Below are 23137 nucleotides of genomic sequence, written 5' to 3'. Positions count from 1 at the left end.
CCTGACCCCACCAGGTGCTGCCAGTTTCGCTCAGCAAACGCTTTACTTGTACAAGCTCTTCACAGCACATCTCTGGAAACAGGCTGGCGAAGGGGAGGAGGGGTGCTTCTGCACTAGAGTTGGCGGGGAGGGAGCCAGCTTCGTGGGGCGCATTTGCTCCAGTGGCTGGCTCGCTATCACGACGGGAGGGCGGAAGGGACCTGAGGAAGATCGAGAGGGCAACTCATTATAGATGCGGGTGCGATTAACAACACCTGGGTGCATATGCTGCTCTACAGTCCCCATTTCTTTTGGTTATGGTCCCACTCTACGCCAGCCTCTGCTGCCTGTCAGTCACTCCCCATCTGCTGTCCCGCCTCCGCCCCATCTGCCCTGTCCTATGAGTCTCCTCGGCCGATCTGGTCCCACTCTTGAGGATTCTCACCTTTGCTGAGTGGTCCCAGGTTGGGAGGGAGCTTGGGGCGGCTTGGCTGATGGGGCTTGGGGAGGCGAACTTCGGGGCCTGGGGTTCGGTTCGAGATCCTGCGTTCCAGTCGCGGGCGCCCGGCCAGGTTGGGAATCTGAGCATAGGGGCTGCGCCCACCTGGGGAGGGATCCAGAGGAGGAAGAGGCGGGGATAGTACTGGGGGGGGGAACTGGGGGGGCTAGGCTGCGGATGGTCTGGAGCATCCTTTTCAACCCTCGTGGGGTCCCACCCTGCCCCACGGATCCCCCACTCGCGGCCGGCTGGGGGCGCACCGGCTCTGTACAGTATGTGCAGGGAGCGCGCCAGCTGGGAGCTGGAGAGGCCGCTGAGACGCGCCGCTTGGCAGAAGAAGGTGAGACCGGTGTGTGTACGCGCAGGCCGACCCTGGCCGCGCACCCGGCCCTTAGAGCTTGTGCTCAGCCGCAGAGCCCGCTGCTTCTTGAAATAGTAGCTTGGAGGAGAAAAGTGGGACAGTGGGCTCAGACACGGCCCCTTGGTTTCCTCCATCTTATGTGTGGGGAAACCCAAGCAGGACCAGAAGCTACTTGTCTTTGGCTAAACATGACCTGGGGCCCAGGAAAAGGACACATAATTTTGGGCATTCTCTGGGGGGGGGGTGAAGGGTGGGTGTAGGGGCGGGAGCATCAGGGGACTTCCTGCAAGGGCTGGTTCAGTTCTCGGAATCTTGAGTCTGGGAGCTGGGGATGGCTGTGCACACCTTGTCACCTCCTGCCCTGATTTGGAGGGCACAAAACCCAGCCTCAGCAACTTGAACAGCACCTCGAGGAACAGGGTTTGCAGGCCGGGGGGCTCGTAGACCCGATTGCTCTTCATTTGGCCTGAGGACAGCAAACACAGGTAAGAGTGAGGAGGGATGTCCTCGATAAAGACCCCCACATCCCTGCCCATAACCTTAACCCCTCACCCATGCACTGAGCGAAGCGGTAGTTGTCAGTGAGGACACCCAGGAAGTCCTTGAAGCTTACGATTCCATCACCTGGGAAGACAAGAGGGTGCAGTGGGTACTTCCCTTTAGGAAAGTTTGTCCCGTAGATACGTTAGGGGTTTAAATAGACATTGAGAATTATTTGGGATTTTCTCCACCATCATAAACCTCCCCCAAACCATTCATGCCTTTCAAATAGATTCCATTACTAACATACTTCTGTAGAAGCCAAAGGGTTCTAGTGTGAGTGGATGGCAACAGCTCTTGCCCTGGGGGATGAGGATTGACTCAGTAGCAATGAAAAACTAGGAGATAAGGGTGTTTCCTGGAAGAGGGAACTTGAAAAGAAAAGAAAAAAGGACCAGGGCAAGGATTTTGTAGACAGAGATGGGGCACCCACCATCCAAGTCGGCCAGTCGCAGAGCCTCACACATCTCCTGTGGGCCCAGCTGGATCCCCACGTTGCGCAGTGCAACTTTCATGCTCTGCATGTCCACAGTGCCAGTTGGGCTGCAGCTGAACAGCCTGAAGACATCCTGGAAGGCTGAGGGTGGCAAGGGGACTGTCAACAATCTGAGAACTGCATGTGGTATCCTTGAGACTTTGCCTGGACATCCCAGCGGGGTGGGACTGGGGTCTGACGTTGTTATAACGTTCACTACGATGGACAGCACAGGTGCCTGCTGCGTGTGGGCTCTTACGTTATTCCAGTCTTACAAGATTTGGACATTTCCGACAAAAAACATTTACAATTCATGTCTAGAGGCCAGAGAGATGGCTTGACAAGCAAGGGTGTTTGCTGCCACACCTGATGACCTGGGTTTGAGCCACAGGACCCACATGATAGAGAGAACTGATTCCTATAAGTTGTCCTCTGCCCACCACACAAGTGCAATGGTGCATGCTTGAGCGTGTGCACACACACACACACACACACACACACACACGTATAAACATGTCTTAAAAACTCACACGTGGGACTAGATTTGGTTTAGTGGTTAAGAGCGTGCTGCTCTGGCAGAGAGCCCCTGGATTCTGTGGGCACTGCACGCACACACCTCCCTCCACGCACAACTAACATTAAAAACTATTAAAAAAAAATTCACACCCAAGCTCACATGTGGAGTCTGGCTCTGTGGCTGCTTGGGAGCCCCACTGGGGTGTGGCATATAAGCAAGCACTCAGATTACTGACGTGGTCTCTGTCATGATCATGTGTGACATTTGAGGAACACCTTCTATTTCCCACCTCTCAGACCCTGGGAATTTTTTTTCTGTCCTTTTTTTTTAAACCTATCCCATCCATTCAGGTACCTCTCCTTCACAGACACAGACACACAGAGGTACAGATACGCACACCCGGGGGCACATTAGTGAACAGAAAAATTAGACTGGCATGGAGGGGGGTTGCCAAGGTCGTGCACACCTCAGGGCACATCACTCCTTGCAATTCCGTCCTGAGCATCCCCCACAGTTTCCTCTCTACTTCTGGACTTAGAGGATTCTTACCTGCCAGTTGCCGGGGTGTCAGAGGTACCACGCTATCATCAGTCAGACTGCTCCAGTAAAAGGAGGTGGACATTTAGTACCTGTTGCAGAGAAATTCCAGGGCCAGGCAGGCCTTGCCCCCAAACCAGCACCCCAAACCTGGCCTCTAGTTCCTACCCTCACCTCTGAGACTTGGTATCCAGGCCTGACCAATATGGTTGGGTAGCTTCAAGATCCTTAAATTCTCTTTCTCTCAGTATGGTCTGCTGCTCTGTGGCCATGGCTGATGCTAGCTCTGACTGGGGTAGCTGGCCTGTCTGTGGCCGCAGCCGCCCTTTATGCATCCTGCCAGCCTGCTCCTCTCGTGTGAGGAGACTCCGAGGCTTCTGTGGAGGCCTTGAAGATAGGGAGAAGGCAGACATCCCAGTCAACTGGAAGGCATAGACTCTAGGGTATCTAGGGACAAGGGCTGTGGGTGAGCAGCTCAGTTTCCTCCTCCCAGGATCCTCAGGCCATTCGAACCCACAGCTCTCTAGGAAGGGGCTTCTGTAGCAGGCACAGGGTATGAACCTCCAATTCAGGTGAGAGAGAGAGAAAAAAAGACCCTCCCCCGGCCTAGTTGCCAGTACCTTCTCAGTGTCGATGGGGATCTCCTGGTCTTCTGGCCTCTGCTGTCTGAAAGGCAGAGTCACAGGCTCTGAGGCTGCTCCCAGGCCGCCTCAGTGGTGACTTGAGTTTTGTCAGGAGAGCTGCCAACCCTCCCTCACAGGCTGACTTCCTGCTGGAACCGCTGCTTTCCTCTTCCCAAGTCTTTACCTCCTTTCAGGCACCTGGATTTGTGATTACACTCTTGATGCTGAACCAGGATGACAGAGGCCCTCAAAGAAAAACAGGCTACAGAATCCCAAGTCCAGGTGTGGGGGGCATGGGGTCCTGTCCAACAGAAACGCACTGACTACATTTTAAGACATTCCATGAAACCTTAATATTTAAAAACAATACACATCAGACAATTTCTACTCTCAGATCATTAGTGCGTGAAACTAGAAACCATAGCAGAGAGCTGCAAGATCTCTAAACACCTGGAGATTATTCATTCCTAAACCGGGTGGTGGTGGCTCACGCCTTTAATCCCAGTGCTTGGGAGGCAGAGGCAGGCAGAATTCTGTGAGTTCAAGGCCAACCTGGTCTACAGAGTGAGTTCCAGGGCTACATATAGTAACCCTGTCTCAAAAAACTAAAAAATAAATCAAAATTAAAAAAGAAATCATTTCTAAACAACATGTAGGGTCAACAACATGTAGGGTCAGGTATGGTGATGAACACCCAATAATTCCAGAACTCTGGAGGTTGGGGCAAGAGGATTGTGAGTTCAAGGTTAGCTTGAGCTATAGAATAAGACCTTGTCAAGAGGAGAGAAAGTACTTAAAACAAGACAGTGCTAGGTGGGATGGTGTATGTCAATAATCCCAGCACTTGGGCAGCAAAAGCAGAAGGCTCAGGGAGTCACCCTCAACTCTATAGTAAGTTTGAAACCAGCCTGAGCTACATGAGAACCTGTCTCAAAACAAGCAAACAAAGCATGTACCAAAGAAGAAACCTCAAACTAGACAAAAATAAAAATACAATATAATCAAAAGTGGGATGTAACGAAAACTGCTTACAGAGGCATTTGTAGTATTAGGTGTATGGTTTAGAAAAGGAAAATTCTAAAACCAATAAAGTTCCTATTCTAAGAAACTAGAAAAAGAAGTGCAAATTTCATCTCAAGTAGGTAGAATTAAGACAGTAAAATTAAGAACAAAAATTAAGATGGAAAGCAGAAAATCAATAGTGAAAACAAGTAATGCCCAAATCTTGCTCTTTGCAGAGTAATAAGGTAGATGGGGCTGGTGAGATGGCTCAGTGAGTAAAGGTGCCTGCTGACAAATGTGGTGACCTGAGTTCAAAGGTCAAAGGTTCCCGAGACCCACGTGGAAGAAGAGAACTGACTCCTTGAAACTGTCCTGACATCCATACACATTTCCTAGCATGGGTGTACACACACACACACACACACACACACACACACACACACGCACGCACGCACACAAACACACACCACTATAAACATAAAAATAGGTGGGAAGGAAAGAGTAGTAGCATTGTAAAAGGGGCATCACTATAGATCTCCTGGATATTCAAAGTATAATAAAGGAATATTATAAATGACTATGCTTATAAGTAGATGAAAAACAGAAGCTGCCAAAACTTACATGTGAAGAAATAATATGAATAGACCTCTATCTACTAAGGAAATCAAACCAGTAATTAACAGCCTTTCACAGCAGAGGGTGGTCCATATAAATTCACTGATGATTTTTAATTCAATTCACTTCCCTATGTCTTAACTCATCCTGCAAGGCCATTGCCCTGTTCCCCAAACAGAAAAAGACTTTTCCAGAAAACTACAATATTCATCAAGAACATAATAGAAAAATCTCATTTTTAAACATTATTTTGGCCACCAGGTGTAGTGGCACACACCTTTAATCCCAGCTCTTGGGAGACAGAGGCAGGTGAATCTCTGTGAGTTCCAGACCAGCCTGGTTTTCAGAGTGAGTTCCAGGACAGCCAGGCTACACAGAGAAACCCTGTCTCAAAACAAGACAACCCCCAAGACCCTCCAAAATAAAACAACAGTAAAAATTACTTTGGCCAGGTGTGATGAAGCATGTTTTTTTGTTTTTGTTTTTTTGAGACAGGATTTCTGTGTGTAGTTTTGGAGCCTGTCCTGGAACTCGCTCTGTAGACCAGGCTGGCCTCAAACTCACAGAGATCCGACTGTTTCTGCCTCCGGAGTGCTGGCATTAAAAGCGTGCATCACCACCACCATCTGCCAATACATGATTATTAATTCCAGCATTTGGGAGGCAGAGGCAGGCAGATCACCGAGAGTTCCAGGTCAGCTGGGCTATACAGTAAGACTCCACCTTTAAAAAAACTGTCATGAAGGCTTTTTAAAAATATATTTGTGTGTGTGTGTGTGTGTGTGTGTGTGTGTGAATGAGTGCAAGTGTTTTTGGAGACCAGAAAAGAGCATGGGATCCTCTGGAGCTGGAGATACAGGCAGTTGGGAACTGTCCAGTGTTTGTGTTGGGAAGCAACTCAGGTCCCCTGGGAGAGCAGGAATTGCTAACCACTGAGCCATCTCTCCAGCACAGATGCAAAGATTTTTGACAACATATTACTAAAGTGAAGTCGACAATATATAAGAAGAATTGTACTTACCAAACACAAGATAAATATAGTAATATACTTAAATTTAGCAGGGCCTGGTGGCTCTTGCCTTTTTAATCCCAGCACTCTCAAGGCAGAGGCAGTCAGATCTCTGAGTTTGAGGCCAACTTGGTTTACATAGCAAGTTTCAGGGCAGCCAGTTCTACGACTGTGTCAAAACAAACAAACAAAAGCCCAAAACCTTTGACTCTGCCAACAGAGTGAAGAAAGTAAGACAATTACAGACACAAAAGAACAAACAACCTCTAAAACTCAACAATGAGAAAATGAGCTACCCAATTAAAATGGGCAAAAGATACAGACAGACTCTTTGACAAATCAAAGACATACACATCTCAAATCACTAGAGAACTGAACAGTAAAATGAGTCACCAGTATGGATCTATGAGAACACACACCAGGACCACCGAACGATGAAGACGAGGAACATTGTGTGGGAGCTGCAAAGTGGTGAGTTACTCTGGAAGCCCCTTGGGCTATTTCAAACAGATCTGACCCCGTCTTGATGTTTTGGTTGTGAGCCCAGCCAGGTGGTAGATGAACCACCTTCCTAGCTTATGAACACACCTTTATACTAAGCAGCAACTATGGTCCTTGGCATTTATCCAGATGATTTTAATACACAGAATTTACACACTGCTACTTATTGCAACTTCCTAACTGCCTAAACCTGGGATCCACCAAGATATGTTTTGGTAGGTGGGTGGAAAAACCAACTGGTCCATCTAGATAACGGAATATCACTGAGTGCGGAAAGGAAATGAGCTGTCAAGGCGTGAAAAGACATGGAGGGAAGTTAATTGCTTACTGAGGCTCAGTTCCAGTTAATTCTGGGAAACGCAGAAGGGAACAGTAACAGCCAGTGGGCACCTGCAGGTGAGGGACCATGAGAGGGTGGACGCAGAGGATATTTAGGGCGGGCAAACTATTTTGTATGACACTACAAGGAGACAAATGTCATACATTTGTCACAGGACGTACACCAAGAGGGAGTGAGCCCAAATGTCTCCATGGGCTTTTGGGTGAGCCAGTGTGGGTCTGGGTAGCCCTGTATCTGCTTCGGGATGTCCCTGTGTTCCAGGCTATAGGGACTGTGTGTTCCAGGAACACACAGGAACCGTGCTTGCCACTTGCTTAGTGCACCTGAAGCCACTCTGATTCAGCAATCTCTTTCCCCCTTTTTGGACAGGGTATAATGTACCATGGCCCAGGCTGCCTTTAATTTTACTGTTTAGCTGAGAATGACTTGTTTTGTTTTTTGAAACAGGGTTTCTTTGTATAGCCTTGACTGTCCTGGAACTCACTCTGTAGAACAGACTGTCCTCCAACTCACAGAGAGCCGCCTGCCTCTGCCTCCTGAGTGCTGGGACTGAAGGCGTGCGCCACCACTGCCCAGCTGTTTTTGTCTTTGAGACAGGTATATCCCTGGCTGGTCTGGAACTCGCTATGTACAACAGGCTGGCCTCAAACTCACAGAAATCCACCTGCCTCTGCCTTCCGAGTGCTGGGATTAAAAGTGTTACCGCCATATGTAGTGGAAGGATGACTTTTAATTTCTGATTCTTCTGCCTTCATCTCCTAAGTGCTGGGATGAGAGGTAGGTGCCATCACCTCTGGTTAAAAAATAGAATTTTTTATAGCAAAACAGTAAAATCTAAAAAGATAAATCCTAAGAGCCCAATGACACCCCAGCCAGATACTCACCTCTAGATTCCCACCCCTTTCCCTTTCCCACATCCCCATCCCTAGGCTCCCAGATCAGCCTCCGCCTAGGGTCCTGTTGGCCTTCTCCCTTGGCAGGGAGCCTGACAGGGCTGCGCATGATGGCATGCTCCTAGCACTCTGAAGACTGAGGCAGGCAGTTTTTTGAGTTCAAAGCCAGCCTGAGTTACACAGCTGTACCCTGTCTTAAAAGAAAAAGGAAGCCGTGTGGTGGCGCCCGCCTAGCACCCAGGAGACAGGCAAGAGGCAGTCAGGGCTACAAAATGAGACCTAGTCTTAGTAACAACAACAAAAGCTGGTGTGGCAGTGTAAGCATATCCCTGTAACCAAGGTAGAGAGACTGTCACAACTTTGAAGCTAGCTTGGGCTACACAGAGAGGTGTCCGCCCCTCCCCCCACCTCTCTCTCATACACACACAGCCCTCTATGGATCAAGCTGGCCCCTTCTCTTTCTCTAGGCCCAAATTCCCTTCCCCACTTCACAGCCTCCTGCCCTTTGTCAAAAGCAGAAGCTGTCTCATAACTTCTGGGCCTCTGAGTGGATGTGTGCCTCTGTGAGTATTTTACCCCTGTGGCTGGTCCCCAGGCATGTGTGTGCCCTGTCCCTGTGTTTCCTGTCTGTGGGCAAGCTGTCTTATGCAAGTGTCAGGCTGGTAATGTTGGGGGACCCCTCTGGGTTGCCATGTTAGGTATGTCACCACACATGGTGACATTTGGAGTTACTTCTGTCAACATCAGCTCCTCCCTCCTTCAAGCCTTCACACAGTGTCCTCCCTAGGCCTCCCCACTGGCTACAGGAAGACTTCCCTTTGGACTAACTTTCTTGTTCAGTCAGACCCACCTCCAGGGAGGCCCTATCTCTCACATCCTCATGCCCATATGTCCCTAGACTTAGGCCTAAAAAAAGCCTGGGAGGAGCTTTGAGGCGCCCTAGGGGTCTGGTAGATGGCAATAAAAGGGAACCACTTTGGGGAGTAGGCAAACCCTAGACAGCTGGCCAGAACTCAGGGGACAGACAGGTGGGCTCAAGGGAAACTCCAAAATGGAGGTGTCATCCCTAAAAAATTGCTTCCAGAATATAGCAGCCAGGTGTACTCAGTGGTAAGGAGTCACTAGGTCTCTAAAATCTGAGCCAGAGCCCAAGCAGGATAGTACATACTTGTAACGTCACTCAAGAGGCTGAGGTGCGCAGATCAAGGGTTTGAGGCCAGTCTGGGCTACAGAAGGAGACCCTATCTAAAAAATCCAAGGGCTGAGGATATAGCCCAGTAGTAAAACACTGGCCTAAATATGTTCAGGTCCCTGGGTTCGATCCCAGCACCTTAAAAAAAGTCTTCACCAGGGCCAGCACTGGAGGCTTTACTGTTTCTGTCTAGTTATTTCTCTGGGGGTGAGGGGGATGACAACTTAAAATGGATTTTCAGCAATAATGGATTCCCTTTCTTGGTTCCCGGCACCGAGCTGCAACACAAAAGAGACAGTGTCACTAGGGCCTTAGGGTGGGGGGTCTCCCACTGCATCTGTGGGGCAGCTGGTGTTCTGTTCTGTGTCTACATGTCATCAGGGGCCAAGGGCTCTGAAGCCCAGTTCCCTTATGCTCATTCATGCAAGTGTCCTGTGCCCTAGGAATGTAGCCATTCTGCTCTCAAGAGCAGACAGCATGCTTCCTGATGCCACATGGCCCTGCCCATTTTAAACCCAGGTTTCTGTCCTAGCCCTGGAGAGCTCACCCTCCATGGTCCCCAGGCCTCCTCCGGCTCTGGCTTTGCTACTGTGCCTCAGGTCACCGGAATCTTGTTCCTAGCAGCCTTTATGAGGTCATTAAGGCTGGGCCCTCAACTAAGCTTCAGCCCCTCCCCCTCCATTCCACTGTTTCACACCCCACCTGGCTATGTGAGAACTGAGCCCATCTCCACATTCTAGGGAATGGCTGCAGGGCAAGAATCACTCACTCTTCTTTGGCTCCCTGAAGCTGAGGGGACATGGTTGGTGCCTGGACAAACTTCACTTCCCCTTGGATGGTGGCGTTCTTGAGCCCTGTCTTACTAAAATCTAGGTAAGAGCAAGCTACGTTCTTGGTTTCTTGAGTCCAAGATTTTTGAGTTGTCATGTCTTCAGGAGGTTTCTCATGCTTCTCCGAGGATATCTGGGTAATCTGGGTAGCCTGGGCAAACTTGATGGACTGGCCTGGCTGGCAAAGCTCTACAGCTGTCTCCTGGGACTTCTCAGATGTACCTTTGATTAAATTTTCTAAACTAGGCAAGTTCATGTTGCTGGAGGAGGCTACAGCCAGGGAAGAGGCGAAGTTGATCAGATCTGCCAGGCCAATGGCTGTGGGCAGGCTGGTGCAAGATATTCGGGGGCTGGATGGTAGTGGGGCACAGTCTGTGAGGACCTGGGAAATGGAGACACACTTCTTTTCCCGGGAGCCCTTGGGATGTTTCTCCAAGGCCCGCTGGAGGCTGTGCTCCGACGCCTGGATGAGCTTGTTGGACCAGAAGAGGTGTTTGGAGGTCTGCACAGGGATGGAGCGGAACTGGGTGGTGGCACCCACGTGTTCCTCTTCCTGGTTGCTTGAGTTTGCGTTGAAGCTCCAGGGCCTGGATGACAGCTCTTCATCATAGGATTCGATCCTGTAGCCCTGCTGCTCCGAACTTTCGATGAAGCCGTCCCCTTTAGCCTCTGGTGGGGGTTTAGAGGGCACCACCACTGGCTCCATCTCCTCCAGCTGTGGCACTGGGCCTAGGTCCGGCTGCACGTTGGGGAGGGGTTCCAGCTTGGGCAATTCCGCTTCAGGCTGAAAGGTTTCAAATGAAAGCTGAGGTGACAGGAGCTGGACACCCCCTTCCCGCCAGGACTTCCCTGACACACCGTGTGGCATACTACCCACCCCTTATCTCAGAGACCTGTCTGGGGCAGAGAAGGAAGTGCAGGCAGGTAGTGAAGGTGTGTTTGTGTGTGTGGGGGGCCTGGTTCTACAGTTCCAGGATTGCCGAGCATAAGGACCCTACCCTCTAGCCTGCTACCGCTGTGTAAAGTGTGATGCTCTTACCTCTTTCTCTTCGTCCTCTTTGTCTTTATGGGCATGGGGCTGCTGGTAGTCATTCCTGAGGCATAAGGAATCCAAATGGGTGACAAAGATCCATGGGCAGGGTCATCAGAGGTAGCAGGGAGCGATCTCTAGGGCCCTCAGTTCTGGCCTTGTATGGGGGTGAGCAAGAAGGCCCAAGGTCTACTCCCCACTGTCCCTGTTCCATTAGGAGCTGTGTGTGTGTGTGTGTGTGTGTGTGTGTGTGTGTGTGTGCGGGCACACACACACACACACACACACACACATTCAAATGTGGGGTCTAGAGGCTGATTTTGCTTACATGTCTACCTTAGTTATTCTTCATCTCATGTTTTGGGGACAGGGTCTCTTCTCTCTGAACATGGAGCTCACTGATTTGCTAGAGTGGCTGGCTTCTGAGCCCCTGGGATCTTTCTGCTTCCATGTCCCAGCTCTGGGAGTACAGTGTTAGCATGGGATATCTGAACCAGGCCCCCATACTTGTGTGCTAAATAAACATTTTATTCCCCCCCCCCCCCGCAAGCTGGTTATGGTGTTTGTAAGACTCTCCAGGCTTCAGAAACTCTCCAGAGCTGGCCAGTCAACTTTTCAGCTCCATTTGGTTGGAGGAGTGGCCTGGGAATCTTCCTTTTTTTGGGGGGTGGGGGTGGGCGTGGTCTTGAGACAGGATTTCTCTGCATTGGCTGTCCTGGGACTCACTATGTATACTAGGTTGGCCTCGAACTCACAGAGATCCTCCTGTGGGATTAAATCCGAGCACTGAGAATAAAGGCTTGTGCCACCAACTCCCTGCTGGGAATCTTCATTTTTATTAAGTGCCACAGGTGAGCCATGGTACTCAGAAAATGTTTCCCTACACTGGGAGAGCCTAGAGTGAGGCCCATTACTCACCCGCCACATCCCCAGTGGGTAGATCTGAGAAGCCCTGGATAAAGGGGGACGTGCAGGGCCCCTTCGCTTCTCGGCCTTTACTTCTTGCTGCTCTACAACGGTAAACTCCTGTTGCCTCCCCCTCATGTGCCTGTCTTTCCCTACCTTGGACAGCTCTGTCCGCTCTACCCTAACCCTCCCCGAGGGTTGGAGGCTGAAGGCAGAGATGGGGCTGTAGGCAACCTCAGCCTTTGGCCAGTACACAACTTCTGAGATATGGGAAGGAGCTACAGAAGAGGTGGTATATGGTGTTGGGGAAAGGGCTGAGAGCCTGGGGCTTGGGGGGAAGGGCCTGTGCTGGTGGGGTGGGGGGTGCTGGTCCTCACGTTCTTTCCACGATGTCCACAGCATTCTTGCTACAGCAGGGGAATGCACTGGTACCTGGCCCAGAGAAGAAGGAAACGACAGGGAGCATCAGGGTGAGAGGCAGTACCTGAGCTGGTGCCAATTCCTTCTGGCCCCACCTCCAGCCCACCCGACAGCATCTCTCCTATCTTACTCTTCCCCTTGTCGCCTCCTTGCCAGGGTCAATAGTTCTGTGTTCCGTGTCTGCTACCCTCCACTTGCCATCTTGGCCCTGTCCCAGCTCTTGAACCTATCGCTTGCCTGCACAAGCATGGATGCTCACAGTACTCCATCTCGTCGTCTCCACGGCATCGGAGGGTGCTCGTTGCCTAGGCTTCGCATAGCTGGTGGTTGCTGAATCAAAGACTTGAAATCAGGCTGCAGAATTAGCTCCATTTTCTGCTCTGCCATCCTCCACAGGAGCCCATTGCACCCCGGAAGAACTTCCCCTCCCACTCTTCATTGTTGCTGCTCCCCAAGCTCTTTTTGGTTATCTATCACTGACCCCGACCAAGGCCTACACTTGGCGTGCTTGACCTGAGGTTGTGCCATCACCACAGTGCTATGTGGTGAATTTGAATCAATCCCCGGAAGCCCTAGGAGCATCTCGGAGCCAGGAGATAGCCAGGCAGCTTTTGTCTTCTAATACTGAAGCTGTCCTTCCCCGGAAGTGGGGCACCAGGCTGCCTGCTTTCCTGGTATCGATCAGCATTGATGTTGAGGGATCATAGCTTCCATGCATTATGCAAAGCAGATTCTCAGGAGCCTAGGGTGGAGCAGGAAATGTTAACCTTACTTTCTGGCTAAGAATTGCTCCCTAAATTGTATCAGAAGCATGCCAATGTGCTGTGGCTTCTTCCTAGGTATGGAAGGGGTGGTCCTTGCTTGGCTGGTCCTAGGCATTGAGATTTAGACACATCCGTGTTCCAGCCTGGCCTGGGGATGGTAGGTCAGCTGTGTAGTGAGGCTCTGAAACACCATGGACAGGAACTCAAAGGCCAGCCCTGCCTCCTTGATTCACAAGCTTCTCTGGCATTCTTCATACTCTTCTTCTTTAGCTTCAGCTCCATTTGACCCTGAGCAGGACTCTTTCCTGCCCAACCACAGAGCTTTCCTTGGTCGCTTTGCAATTTTTCTGGACATCTGATCATCACACAACTTCAGTCCTTCCATAAACTGCAACTAGGTATGGACAGAAGGACCAATTACAATTTTGTATGCCTCATAGCAGCATTGGGGGGCTGGGAGACAAAGTCTGATGTTGACTCAATTTGGGATTTCTGTGCCTGCCTTAGGAGTGTTCTGTTACAGTCAAGTGGCAGTCTGTGACAGATGAGGTATTTTCAATGTCCAGTTATTGCTAACATTCTAGAAATACTGTTTCGAGTCCTAAAGGTGCATCAGACACCTACTGGTGTTGACAGCGTTTAAAGAGACCCCACAGGATCTGTTCGTCAAAGAGTGTGTGTGTGAATCAAGACAACTTTGTTTCTCTCTTCCATGTCTTGTGCCTCTTCCTTTCTTCCCTTTTTGCACTGGGAATGATCACTACATAATTGTGGAGCGAGGGCAGACCCATGTTCTCGTGGGGAACATTCAGTATTCCATCTTTGTGATGTTCATGGTGGTTTTCTTCATATATATGCTTTTTTATCAGATTGAAATTTCCTTTCCTACTTTGCTCAGTTGATTTTGAGAAATATTTATCATCATCATCATCATCGTTTTAGGACAGGGTCTCACTATGTAGACCATGGCTGGCCTTGAACTTACAATTCCTTTCCTCTGTCTCCTGAATGCTGGGATTAAAGGCATCCATCACTACACCTGGCCTGCTATTAGCAGCAGCATCTTCTTCATCACTTTGAGACAGGTTCTCACTCTGTAGACCAGGCTGGCCTCAAACTCAAAGAGATCCTCCTGCCTCAGCCTCCTGAGTATCGGATTACAGGTATGTACCACTATGCCTGCTCAATGTTTTGAAATGTTATTTTTATTTTATGTGCGTTGGTGTGAAGGTGTCAGATTCCTGGGAACTGGAGTTACAGATAGTTTTGTGCTGCCATATGGGTGCTGGGAATTGAACCCGGGTCCTCTGGAAGAGCAGCCAGTGCTCTTAAGAGCTGAGTCATCTGTCCAGCATCCCTCAATTATTTTTTTTAAAAAGACTTTTAAAAGATCTTATTATTTTAATAATTATGTGTGTATATGCCACATGAGTGCAGATGCACTTAGAGGTCAGAGCTGCATGATTCCTGGGAGCTGCATGTATGTATAGGAGGTTGTAAGCCAACAGATGTGGGTGCTGGGAATTGAACCAGGGTCCTCTGCAAGAGCAGTATGTGCTCCTAACCACTGAGCAGTCTCCAGCCCCAGGCATTGGATCCACCTGGAAGTGGAGTTACATAAAGTTGTGAGTGGCCCAAAGTGAGTGCTGGGAATCAAACTGAGGTCTTCTACAAGAGACCAGTATGTGCTCTCAACTGTGGAGCCACCTCTCCAGCCCCCAGCTGTCACTTGAGACATGGTCTCTCTATGTGGCCTTCGCTGGCATGCAACTTTCTATGTAGATCAAGCTGGCCTTGAAATCAGATCCACCTGCCTCTACCTCTGAGTGCTGGGATTAAAGGTTGAGACAGGGTTTCTCTGTGTATCTCTGACTGTCTTGGAATTCACTCTGTAGACCAGGCTGGCTTCGAACTCAGAGATCCGCCTGCCTCTGCCTCCTGAGTGCTGGCATTAAAGGCGTGCACCACCACCGCCCAGTGTGAAGATCATTTTCAAAGAAGAATTTGTTTCTGCTGCAGAGTGGAATGTTCTACGAACGCCAGTTATCAGGTGGAGCCATTCAAGTCCTTGAAACCTACTGAAGTTGTGTCTTCTCGTCCTTTCTGTCCCCGAGAGGAGTGCTGAAGTCATCAACTATGATGGCGGCTTCCACTGCCCCTCCTTGCATCTTAAGTACACTTTAACGATTTCATACTTGTATCCAATGTATTTTGATTGTATTTACTCCCATCACACAATCTTGTCCTTCCCCGCCTAACTGAGGTACCTTTTACTTTCACATTTTCTTTTTCTCTCTCTGCATATTTATGTATGTATTGGTTTTTGGAGACAGGGTTTCTCTGTGTAGCCCTGGCTGTCCTGGAACTAGCTTTGTAGACCAGACTGGCCTTGAACTCACAGAGATCTGCCTGCCTCTACTTTCTGACTGGATTAAGGTGTATACACCATCATCTGGTTAAATACTTATTTTAAAAAATGATTTTTAAATTTTGTGTATGCATGAGTGAGTGTCTGTGTATAGGTATGTGCCTGTGAGTGCACATGCCAGTGGAGGCCAGAAGAGGGCACACTGGAGTCATTGGATTCACTGGAGCTGGACTTGTAGGTGGTTGTGTGCTTCCTGACCTACATGCTGGGATGTGAACCTGGGTCTTCCACAAGAGCAGCAAGTGCTCTTAACTGCAGGACTGCCTCTCTAGCCCCTCCCCTCCTTCTCTTTTCTGACTCTGACAGCATCAAATATACCCCGGTCTGGGTTCAAACTCCCTATGTGACCAAAGCTGTCCTTGAACTCCTGATCCTCTTGTTTCTGCCCTGAATGCTGGGACTATAGGCCACACTTGGACATTACACTAGTTTTTCTTCACATACTTTGAAGCTCTGATGTTAGGGACACATCCTTTAGGATAGTTATTTGTTCTTTTGTTTTGTAGCCCTGGGGATGGAACTCACAGCCTTGCAATATACTAGGCAAAATTTTTATTTTCTAGACCTTCATATTCCCTTTAAAATGATAATAGTATTGCTATGATTTTGGATATATATATATATATATATATATATATATAATATATATATATAATCTGATATGTATATATATATATATATGTATACACACAATTTATTAGTTATTTGTAGAGACAGGGTTTAATGCTTCTCTGGCTGGCTTTGAATGTGCTGTGTACTTAGGATGACCTGAAATTTCTGATCCCTCTGGTCCTATCTATCTAACAAGTTCCTGGGACACAGATAGGTGCTACCACACCTGGCTTAAGTGATAATGGGAATCAAATCCAAGCTTTTGTGCATGCTAGGCAAGGACTCAACCTACTGGGCTACACCCCAACCCCTGTTGGCATAGTTTCTTGAGACAAAGTCTTACTATGTAGCTTAGGCTAGCCCAGAAGTTACTATGTCACCCAGGTGGTCCTCAGATTTTCAACCTTCCTCTCTCTGCCTTGTGAGTACAGGGATTATAGATATACCCAATCATGCCTGGCTTTACTCTTCCTTTTTTTTTTTAAGCATTTCCTTTTATAATTAAAACATTAACATGTATCTGTTAATTAGTATGTTCCATGTGTATACAAATGTGTGCACATATAAGGATGCCATAGGACAACTTGCAGGGATCGAACTCAGGTCATCAGGCTTGCTGGTGAGCACCTTTGCTTACTACTTTCCCTAACCCTTGATGCAATAACCTTTTTATCACTGTGAAATGATCTCCTTTTATCTCTGTCATTATTTGATTTGAAACCTGCTTTGATATTGATAAAGGTCTTTAGCTTTTTGTAATCTCACTTTTGTGATACTGGGGATTAGCGTTAGCATGAGCTATCACTTTACATTTAATTGTTGTATTTTTATATTTAAAGGGAATTTTAAACGGGCAGCATATAGTTGAGTCTTGTTTTTTCTTCTCTTTTTTCCTGGTGGTGTGGATTGAATCCAGAGCCTGTGCATCCCAGCAAGCACTACGTCAATACAGCTATATTCTCAGATCAAGTATCACTTTTCTTTTCTGTCTATTTAGGTAATCTCTGTTTAAAAGTGACTCTGTGTGTGTGTGGGGGGGTAGTGGGGGCAGTGCTGAGACTGAACCCAGGACAATGTTGTTGTCCATGCTTAACACTTGCTTTAGAAGGGAGCTATGTGACATCTGCCTTTTGTGTTTACATGGATTCTTTTGTTGTTTGTTTTCCATATGTCACTCTGCTTTTTTTTTAAAAATGCCCCCCCTTTAGATTATGTGTCCGTATGGTTCTATTGGATTTTCAAAACTATGACTCTGTCTTGTTATTTTAGTTGCTTTAAGGCTAAACTATGCAGCTTTAACTAATCACAAGTTTACCTTCAAATGGTAATAGGATAATATACCAATATACCAGTTAAAGAGAACGCTAAACATTGTGATGTCATTTCCTCCTTATGACCAGATGTTAGAAATGGATCTTAGAGATGAGAAAGAGTTGGGATAGTGCATCTTGGGAGCTTTTGGAAGACTCCACATGTAATTCAGAGAGAGAGAGACAGACAGACACACACACACAGATTATGAATATGAGTTTGTAATGATAACTGAGCCAGTGAACAGTGTTCCAGAGAGATCTTTATGCTTCTAGAGTGTGGAAGGCAGAAGACTAGGGATGCTGTCTAATGGAGAGGAGACAGAAGCTGAGGAGGAAGATCAAAGATCACACAAGTGGGGAGGGGAGCTCAGATTCCAGGAATGAAGGGAGGGAGTCTGGGCTTGAAGATGCTATTTCTCCACTGGGAAAAGCATCAGAAAGATGCTGACATCTCCACAAGTGTGTCTGGTTCCTCCCTTACCACCCTACAGTTGAAGGGGTCCCAATGAGCTTTTAAAATAGTATCTCTTTTTTTTTTTGTTATTTGTTTGCTGTATTTTTTTTTGTTTGTTTTTCGAGACCCAGTTTCTCTGTGTAACAGTCCTGGCTGTGCTGAAACTCACTCTGTAGACCAGGCTAGCCTTGAACTCACAGAGATCCACCTGTCTCTGCCTCCCTAGTGCTGGGATTAAAGGTGTTCGCCACCACTGCCTGACAAATGGTTTCATTCTTAAATAGGGGCAACCTAGGGCCACCAAATAGTTGACAAAACTGCTAATAAGCAGATGAAAAGGTGATCCCAGGACACCAAAGGTAATTTGAGAAAGAAGAGAACATAAGAGAAGCAGATCATTTTCAGAGATTCAAGGACAACACTAGAATATCACATAAAAAAGTAACAGGCTGCTATGAAAAAGAATTAAAGGAGAAAGTGGTGTTTGCAAATAGCACTGGGAAATAAGAGAGAGTATTTCCAGGAAGAGACATTTCCCAGATATCAAGCTTTAGTGAGAGAAGAGACACAATAGGGAGTTTGCTTTTTTTTTTCCATACGTGTCCATGTGTGTTCATGCATGTGCACATTCATGTGCGTGTATGTGGAGGCTAACGGGCGGCCTTGCATGTCCTTCCTCAGGTTCCTCCTGTCTACCTTCTTAGTGTTTTAGATTATAGGCTCTACCGCCATGTGTGTTTTACGTAGGTTCTGGGGACTGAACTCAGCTCCTCTTGCTTGCAATATACTAATAGCTATCTTTTCTCCACCCACATCTGTTTATGAAATCTAGAAGGGAGACCTAGAGAGAACAAAGGAGTTGGAGAAGAAAAAAGTAAAAATACCCTTTAGATGAAGGTCTCACGGGCTTGGAAAAGTTCTCTGAATACTGGACAGGTAGACAGCTGTGGAACAATCTCTACTGTTGCCATAGTTTATGTCAGGCACAACTGATTCACAAATTTGTTTTTCATTTTCGTGTGTGTGTGTGTGTGTGTGTGTGTGTGTGTGTGTGTGTGTGTGTATAAGCTGGAAGTTGACTTTAGGAATTGAGAATTATCCTTGGTGCTTCTCTGCCTGGTTCTTCCAGGCAGGGTCTCTCAATGAACCCGGAGCTTACAGACATGGTTAGGGGCCGGCTCTGCTCTGGTCATCTGCTGTCTGCACCTTTAGAGGCTGGGATTAAAGGCTGGACATCTCATCATCTCATCCACTTGGGATTTATGTGGGTTCTAGGGATCTGAACCCTGGTCCTCATGTTTGCACAGCCAGGATTTTAACCACCATGCTACCAACCTGTCCCACAAATTAAAGTTTCTCTTTCTCTCTCTCACCCCCCCCCCTCTCTCCCTATCTTTTTTTCAGAGTTTCTCTGTGCAGCCTTGGCCATCCTGGAATAGGCTGGCCTTGAACTCACAGAGATCATCTTTCCTGCACCTGTGCCTGGCTCACAAATTTTTAAAAGTGAAACCCCAGTAACTTATAAGAGGAAGAAACTCATACTGGCAGCAGAATCACTAATGGTTGGTTTTAAAATTCTGATTACTTTTAAACCTAGAATTTTATTATTATTATTAATTATTATTATTTATTACTATGATGAGAAAAGTTGGGGCTGCAGCTGCTCTGAGACATGCCTAGGGACCACTGTTTGTATTTTTAGTCAGCGAATACTCTGCAGTGCTCTTGAGTCAGGGGTATTTATTTCTTTGATAAAGTTGAAAAGGAAATGCTCACCCTCAGCTATTGGCCACTATTAGGGGCTGGGGATAGAGGTGGACAGGGAATAATTGTCCTGTACCACGGTGCTTTCAAGCTTGTGACCACATGTTTTTACCCGGAAGGGACCTTAAATCTCACCGTCTTTAAAACATCACGAACCGGCACTCGTCAGTGCTCCTGGCTACGCACTGTGATGACGCAAGGCATCAACAATTCTTGAGATGCCTTCTAGACATCACTGCTCTTCCGGTAGACCCTGGCCCACGGTTCGGAGCGCGTGGTCTCCTGCTGACCCTCCCCGGGCCCTCTGCGGGTTGGACTTTACTGGCTTTGGGTCTCTGGTCCTCCTCAGTATCTCACACAAGGTGGATTTGCAAAGACATTAAATCCCCAACCCTTAACTCTGTGTGCACTTGTACCCGTGAATGTGATCCCATTGGGCTAAATTCATTAAGACCGGGACCGATCTAGCCCCCCCCCCCACGCCTTTTTTTTTTTTTTTCACAGCACGTGGCTGCAGCAGTAATTAAAGGCACCCAGAGGGGCTTGGCTGGGGTCAGCTTCCTCTTCACTCCCCAGGCCAGCTCTGGGGCATCACCCAGCTTCCCTTTCTTCTGCCACCGCCCCGCCATTTCTGGCACCGCCCCCCACTCGCCGCCTGCGCCCACCTGTCACCCCCATGCTGACGGAGGCTCTGTCCAGGAGGCGGGGAGCGGGCTGATGGCTGCTGCCCCTCCACCTCCAGTGCGCTCTTTGGTTAACCGAGTGGAGGGGCGCTGGGGATGATGGGGGCGCTGGCGCCTGTGATGCCGCGGCTTCTGTGACGTTTGGGATCTGACTGGCAGGAAACTTGAAAGTTCATGCCAAGAATGTGGGTGGGAGCAGCTGAGGATCTTACAAGGCTTGGAGGTCCAGCAGCCAGGGTACCAAGACAAAAAGAGCTGGGGCAGCTGGCCACCCCGAAGCAGACCAGGTGTGTGGACAGCAGTCCTGGGTAAGGACGGGGCTCTGAACCTCATTTAACCACAAAGCCGCTGCATTTTTGAGGTTCTAAGATTCTTAGGGCGGCTGAATCTCAATCTAAGCAGTACACACACCCCCATGTTACAACTTTTTACAATCACACTTGTTATTTGTGTGTGTGAACACTTGCATACTATGGCCAGTGTGTATGGAGGTCAGAGGACAACTTTTGGGGATTGGTTGTCAGCTTCCACCATGTAATTCCTGAGGATCAAAATCAGAGGTTTGGTGTTAGGCCTCTTTACCCAGAATCATTTTTAGCTGGCTTTAATTGTCGCCCCATCCCTGCCCGCGGCCCCCAGCTGGTCATGGTAGCATAAACCTTTATTTAATTCCAGCACCTGGGAGGCGGAGGCAGCGGGTATCTCAGTGAGTTTGAGGACAGCCTGGTCCATATAATGAGTTCCAGGGCAGAGAGTGAACCCCTGTCTCAAATCTGTTTAAAAAATAGCTTTTCATTTTGAGACAAAGTCCCATGTTGCCCAGGCTGGCTTACAGGTGTGCATCAGCATAGTCAGCTCTTACTAGAGACTGGGGCTGGATCGGACAATGCACTTCTGTCTGTGATCTGCCTTCCACTCCATGAGCACTCCTGTGCTGGGAAAGTCATCACCATCCTGTGCCAATGTTCAAACTAATACCGGGCAAGTCCTCTGGCTGCCAGACCTCAGGGATAGGAGAGGGTGAGTAGTGGCGCTACCACATGCAAGCCCCTCCCCTTCTGGTGCTCCTGGGCTGCCTGACCCCTTCCCTTCCTCCCCTCAGCCCAGGAGAGAGATGGGCAAGCAGCCTACCTCAAGAGCTGATGCCAGTCCTTGCCTCCAACAAAATGGGAGGCGTGAAGGAATTTACCCCCAACAGCTGTCAGGGCTGTGGAGTAGAGGAAGCAGGCAGGCAAAAGACACACGGCTGTTTACAAACGCCCAGTCATTACCCCAAATTTTATTGCTTACAGAGCTCAGGCACACCCCAAATGCAACACGGTGTGGCTGTGGTTCATGTGCTGGGGCCAGAGACAACCTAGCTCATTGCAAATAGCTGGACAGAAGCTATCCTGGCTGATTGGGCCTGGGGTGTCAAGCTTCTCCAGAGGAGGGGGGGGTCTCTGTGCCCCTTCCCATAATGATTCACAGTTAACTTAATGCTACATTAGTCCTAAGCAGCTACTCCAAGCCCCACCAGGAAAAGCCTGACTAGGGCAACGTGGATGTATGCTCACCTAAAATCTGAAGGAGGCTTGAGGCTATCAAGGCTGTGTGTATGATGGGTGCAGACAGTCCCTTCCCATCCCCTGGCCTGCTTGTGCCCAGGCAGAGCCGATGCTCTGCTGGAAGGCACCAGAAAAGTGCTTTGGGGTACAAAGTGCTGCTGGCAGTGTCTTGCCACCATGAAGCTGGCACACTGGATATGACTATGTGTCTTGGCGGGCAAGAGAGCATCTTTGGCTCTCTTTGGAATCTGTTATTTGCTGACCAGCCTGTTCGCTATGACAGTGAGGTGCCAGTCTCGTGTCATCCTTCAGTTTCACAGATGAGGGACCAGAGTGCCAGCCAGCCAGAGGGCAGGCCTCAGTGAGGCTTGTGCTCTGAGGAGCGGTCTCCAGCAGCCACAAACTTGAGGCCTGAGAATCACTTCTCTTCAATACCTTCCATGGTCCTTGGTTGAACAAAGAGCTCAACTGAGGACCTGGGCTGCAATAACCTGAAGGTGTGCATCCTCCCAAGGTGCTAGCATCCTTCCTGCCTGCTCTACTCACACTAGTCAACGGCCAAGGAGGCCAGACAAGGGGTCAAAGGCTCCACAAGCCCCTGGGCAGGCATGCCTGCTGCCTTGCCCTGAATGAGTTGGGCAGGAACCCGGCTCTTCTGCCTGCCTAGGTACCTGCTCTTCTTGACCCAGGCTAGAGGCTGTACCCCAATTGCTGGCAAGTGCTGACTGATCTGTGTGGGCCTGGAGCATCAGGGAAATCACTGGCTCTCTTCCTGGGGGATGAGACCGACTTCCTCCTTGTCTCTTCACGAGGGCCAGCAGCACTCAGGAGGCAAATCCTGAGAGGTGCTTTACCTGCTCCCATTGCTGCTGCACGCCCTGGTCTTTACTGCCGAACCAGGGCCTGGCAGATCTCTCTGAGCAGACTCAGCCAGCATCTCAGGGCAGCATGGAGCACTGGGATACAAAGGGCTCTGCTGTGGGCAGAGTGGAGCTGGTGGTGGAAGACAGGGCTAGGGCCGGTTCTCCAGCTGGCCGTACTTGACCCTCCAGCTCCAGGCAAAGCTGCCATCAGGGGCCAGGGTGCACTGCAGGTCGATGCCTGAGTCTGGCACCTCCATGTCATAGCGAACAGGCTGTCCGTCTTTGGTCACCAAGCTGAAGGCTGTGGCTGGGATCTGGGGAGAGCAAAGCAGCAGGATGAGAGCCCAGCTAGAGCGTAAAGCTGATGGTCCCCAAACATGCTCAGGCATCTGCAGACACCCAGGCAACCTGGAGAGCGCTGCCTGTCCTTCACTCTGGAG

The 23137-nt window shown here is 49.0% G+C and overlaps 3 protein-coding genes across 3 annotated transcripts in view; all 3 read right to left on the bottom strand.

The window, feature by feature from the left end:
• Nucleotides 1-24: 24 nt before the first annotated feature.
• On the bottom strand, nt 25-3587 carry LOC127216843 (spermatogenesis-associated protein 21; the record flags this gene model as incomplete). Its single annotated transcript, XM_051177706.1, has 9 exons — nt 25-200; nt 425-583; nt 739-917; nt 1185-1305; nt 1392-1463; nt 1813-1956; nt 2921-2967; nt 3083-3295; nt 3529-3587. Coding segments are annotated over 9 exons (1152 nt in total), but the record flags the coding sequence as incomplete, so codon positions are not given.
• A 5655-nt stretch (nt 3588-9242) lies between these two features.
• On the bottom strand, nt 9243-20473 carry Spata32 (spermatogenesis associated 32). The gene is made up of 5 exons (XM_051183397.1): nt 20270-20473; nt 12227-12281; nt 10953-11007; nt 9853-10697; nt 9243-9361 (listed from the first exon to the last, which is right to left on the bottom strand). Exons 1-5 carry the CDS (start codon nt 20280-20282, stop codon nt 9277-9279), a joined length of 1053 nt encoding a protein of 350 aa, XP_051039354.1. The 5' UTR covers nt 20283-20473; the 3' UTR covers nt 9243-9276.
• A 1077-nt stretch (nt 20474-21550) lies between these two features.
• Map3k14 (mitogen-activated protein kinase kinase kinase 14) overlaps nt 21551-23137 on the bottom strand; it is a 45456-nt gene continuing 43869 nt past the window's right edge. The window contains exon 16 of the mRNA XM_051177652.1: nt 21551-23011. Coding sequence (XP_051033609.1) covers nt 22847-23011 — 165 coding nt within the window. The 3' untranslated portion in view covers nt 21551-22846. The remainder of the gene's footprint in view (nt 23012-23137) is intronic.

Source organism: Phodopus roborovskii, unplaced genomic scaffold, assembly GCF_943737965.1.
Source record: "Phodopus roborovskii unplaced genomic scaffold, PHOROB, whole genome shotgun sequence".
Classification (NCBI taxonomy): domain Eukaryota; kingdom Metazoa; phylum Chordata; class Mammalia; order Rodentia; family Cricetidae; genus Phodopus; species Phodopus roborovskii.
This window is presented reverse-complemented; position numbering and strand designations above follow the sequence as displayed.

Excerpts from the sequence above, each read along its gene's own strand:
- Spata32 (XM_051183397.1), bottom strand. Across the intron at positions 11,008-12,226 it reads GTGGACATCGTGGAAAGAAC|GAATGACTACCAGCAGCCCC; the intron begins GTGAGGACCAGC and ends CTTATGCCTCAG. Across the intron at positions 9,362-9,852 it reads CTTCAGGGAGCCAAAGAAGA|CTCGGTGCCGGGAACCAAGA; the intron begins GTGAGTGATTCT and ends TTTGTGTTGCAG.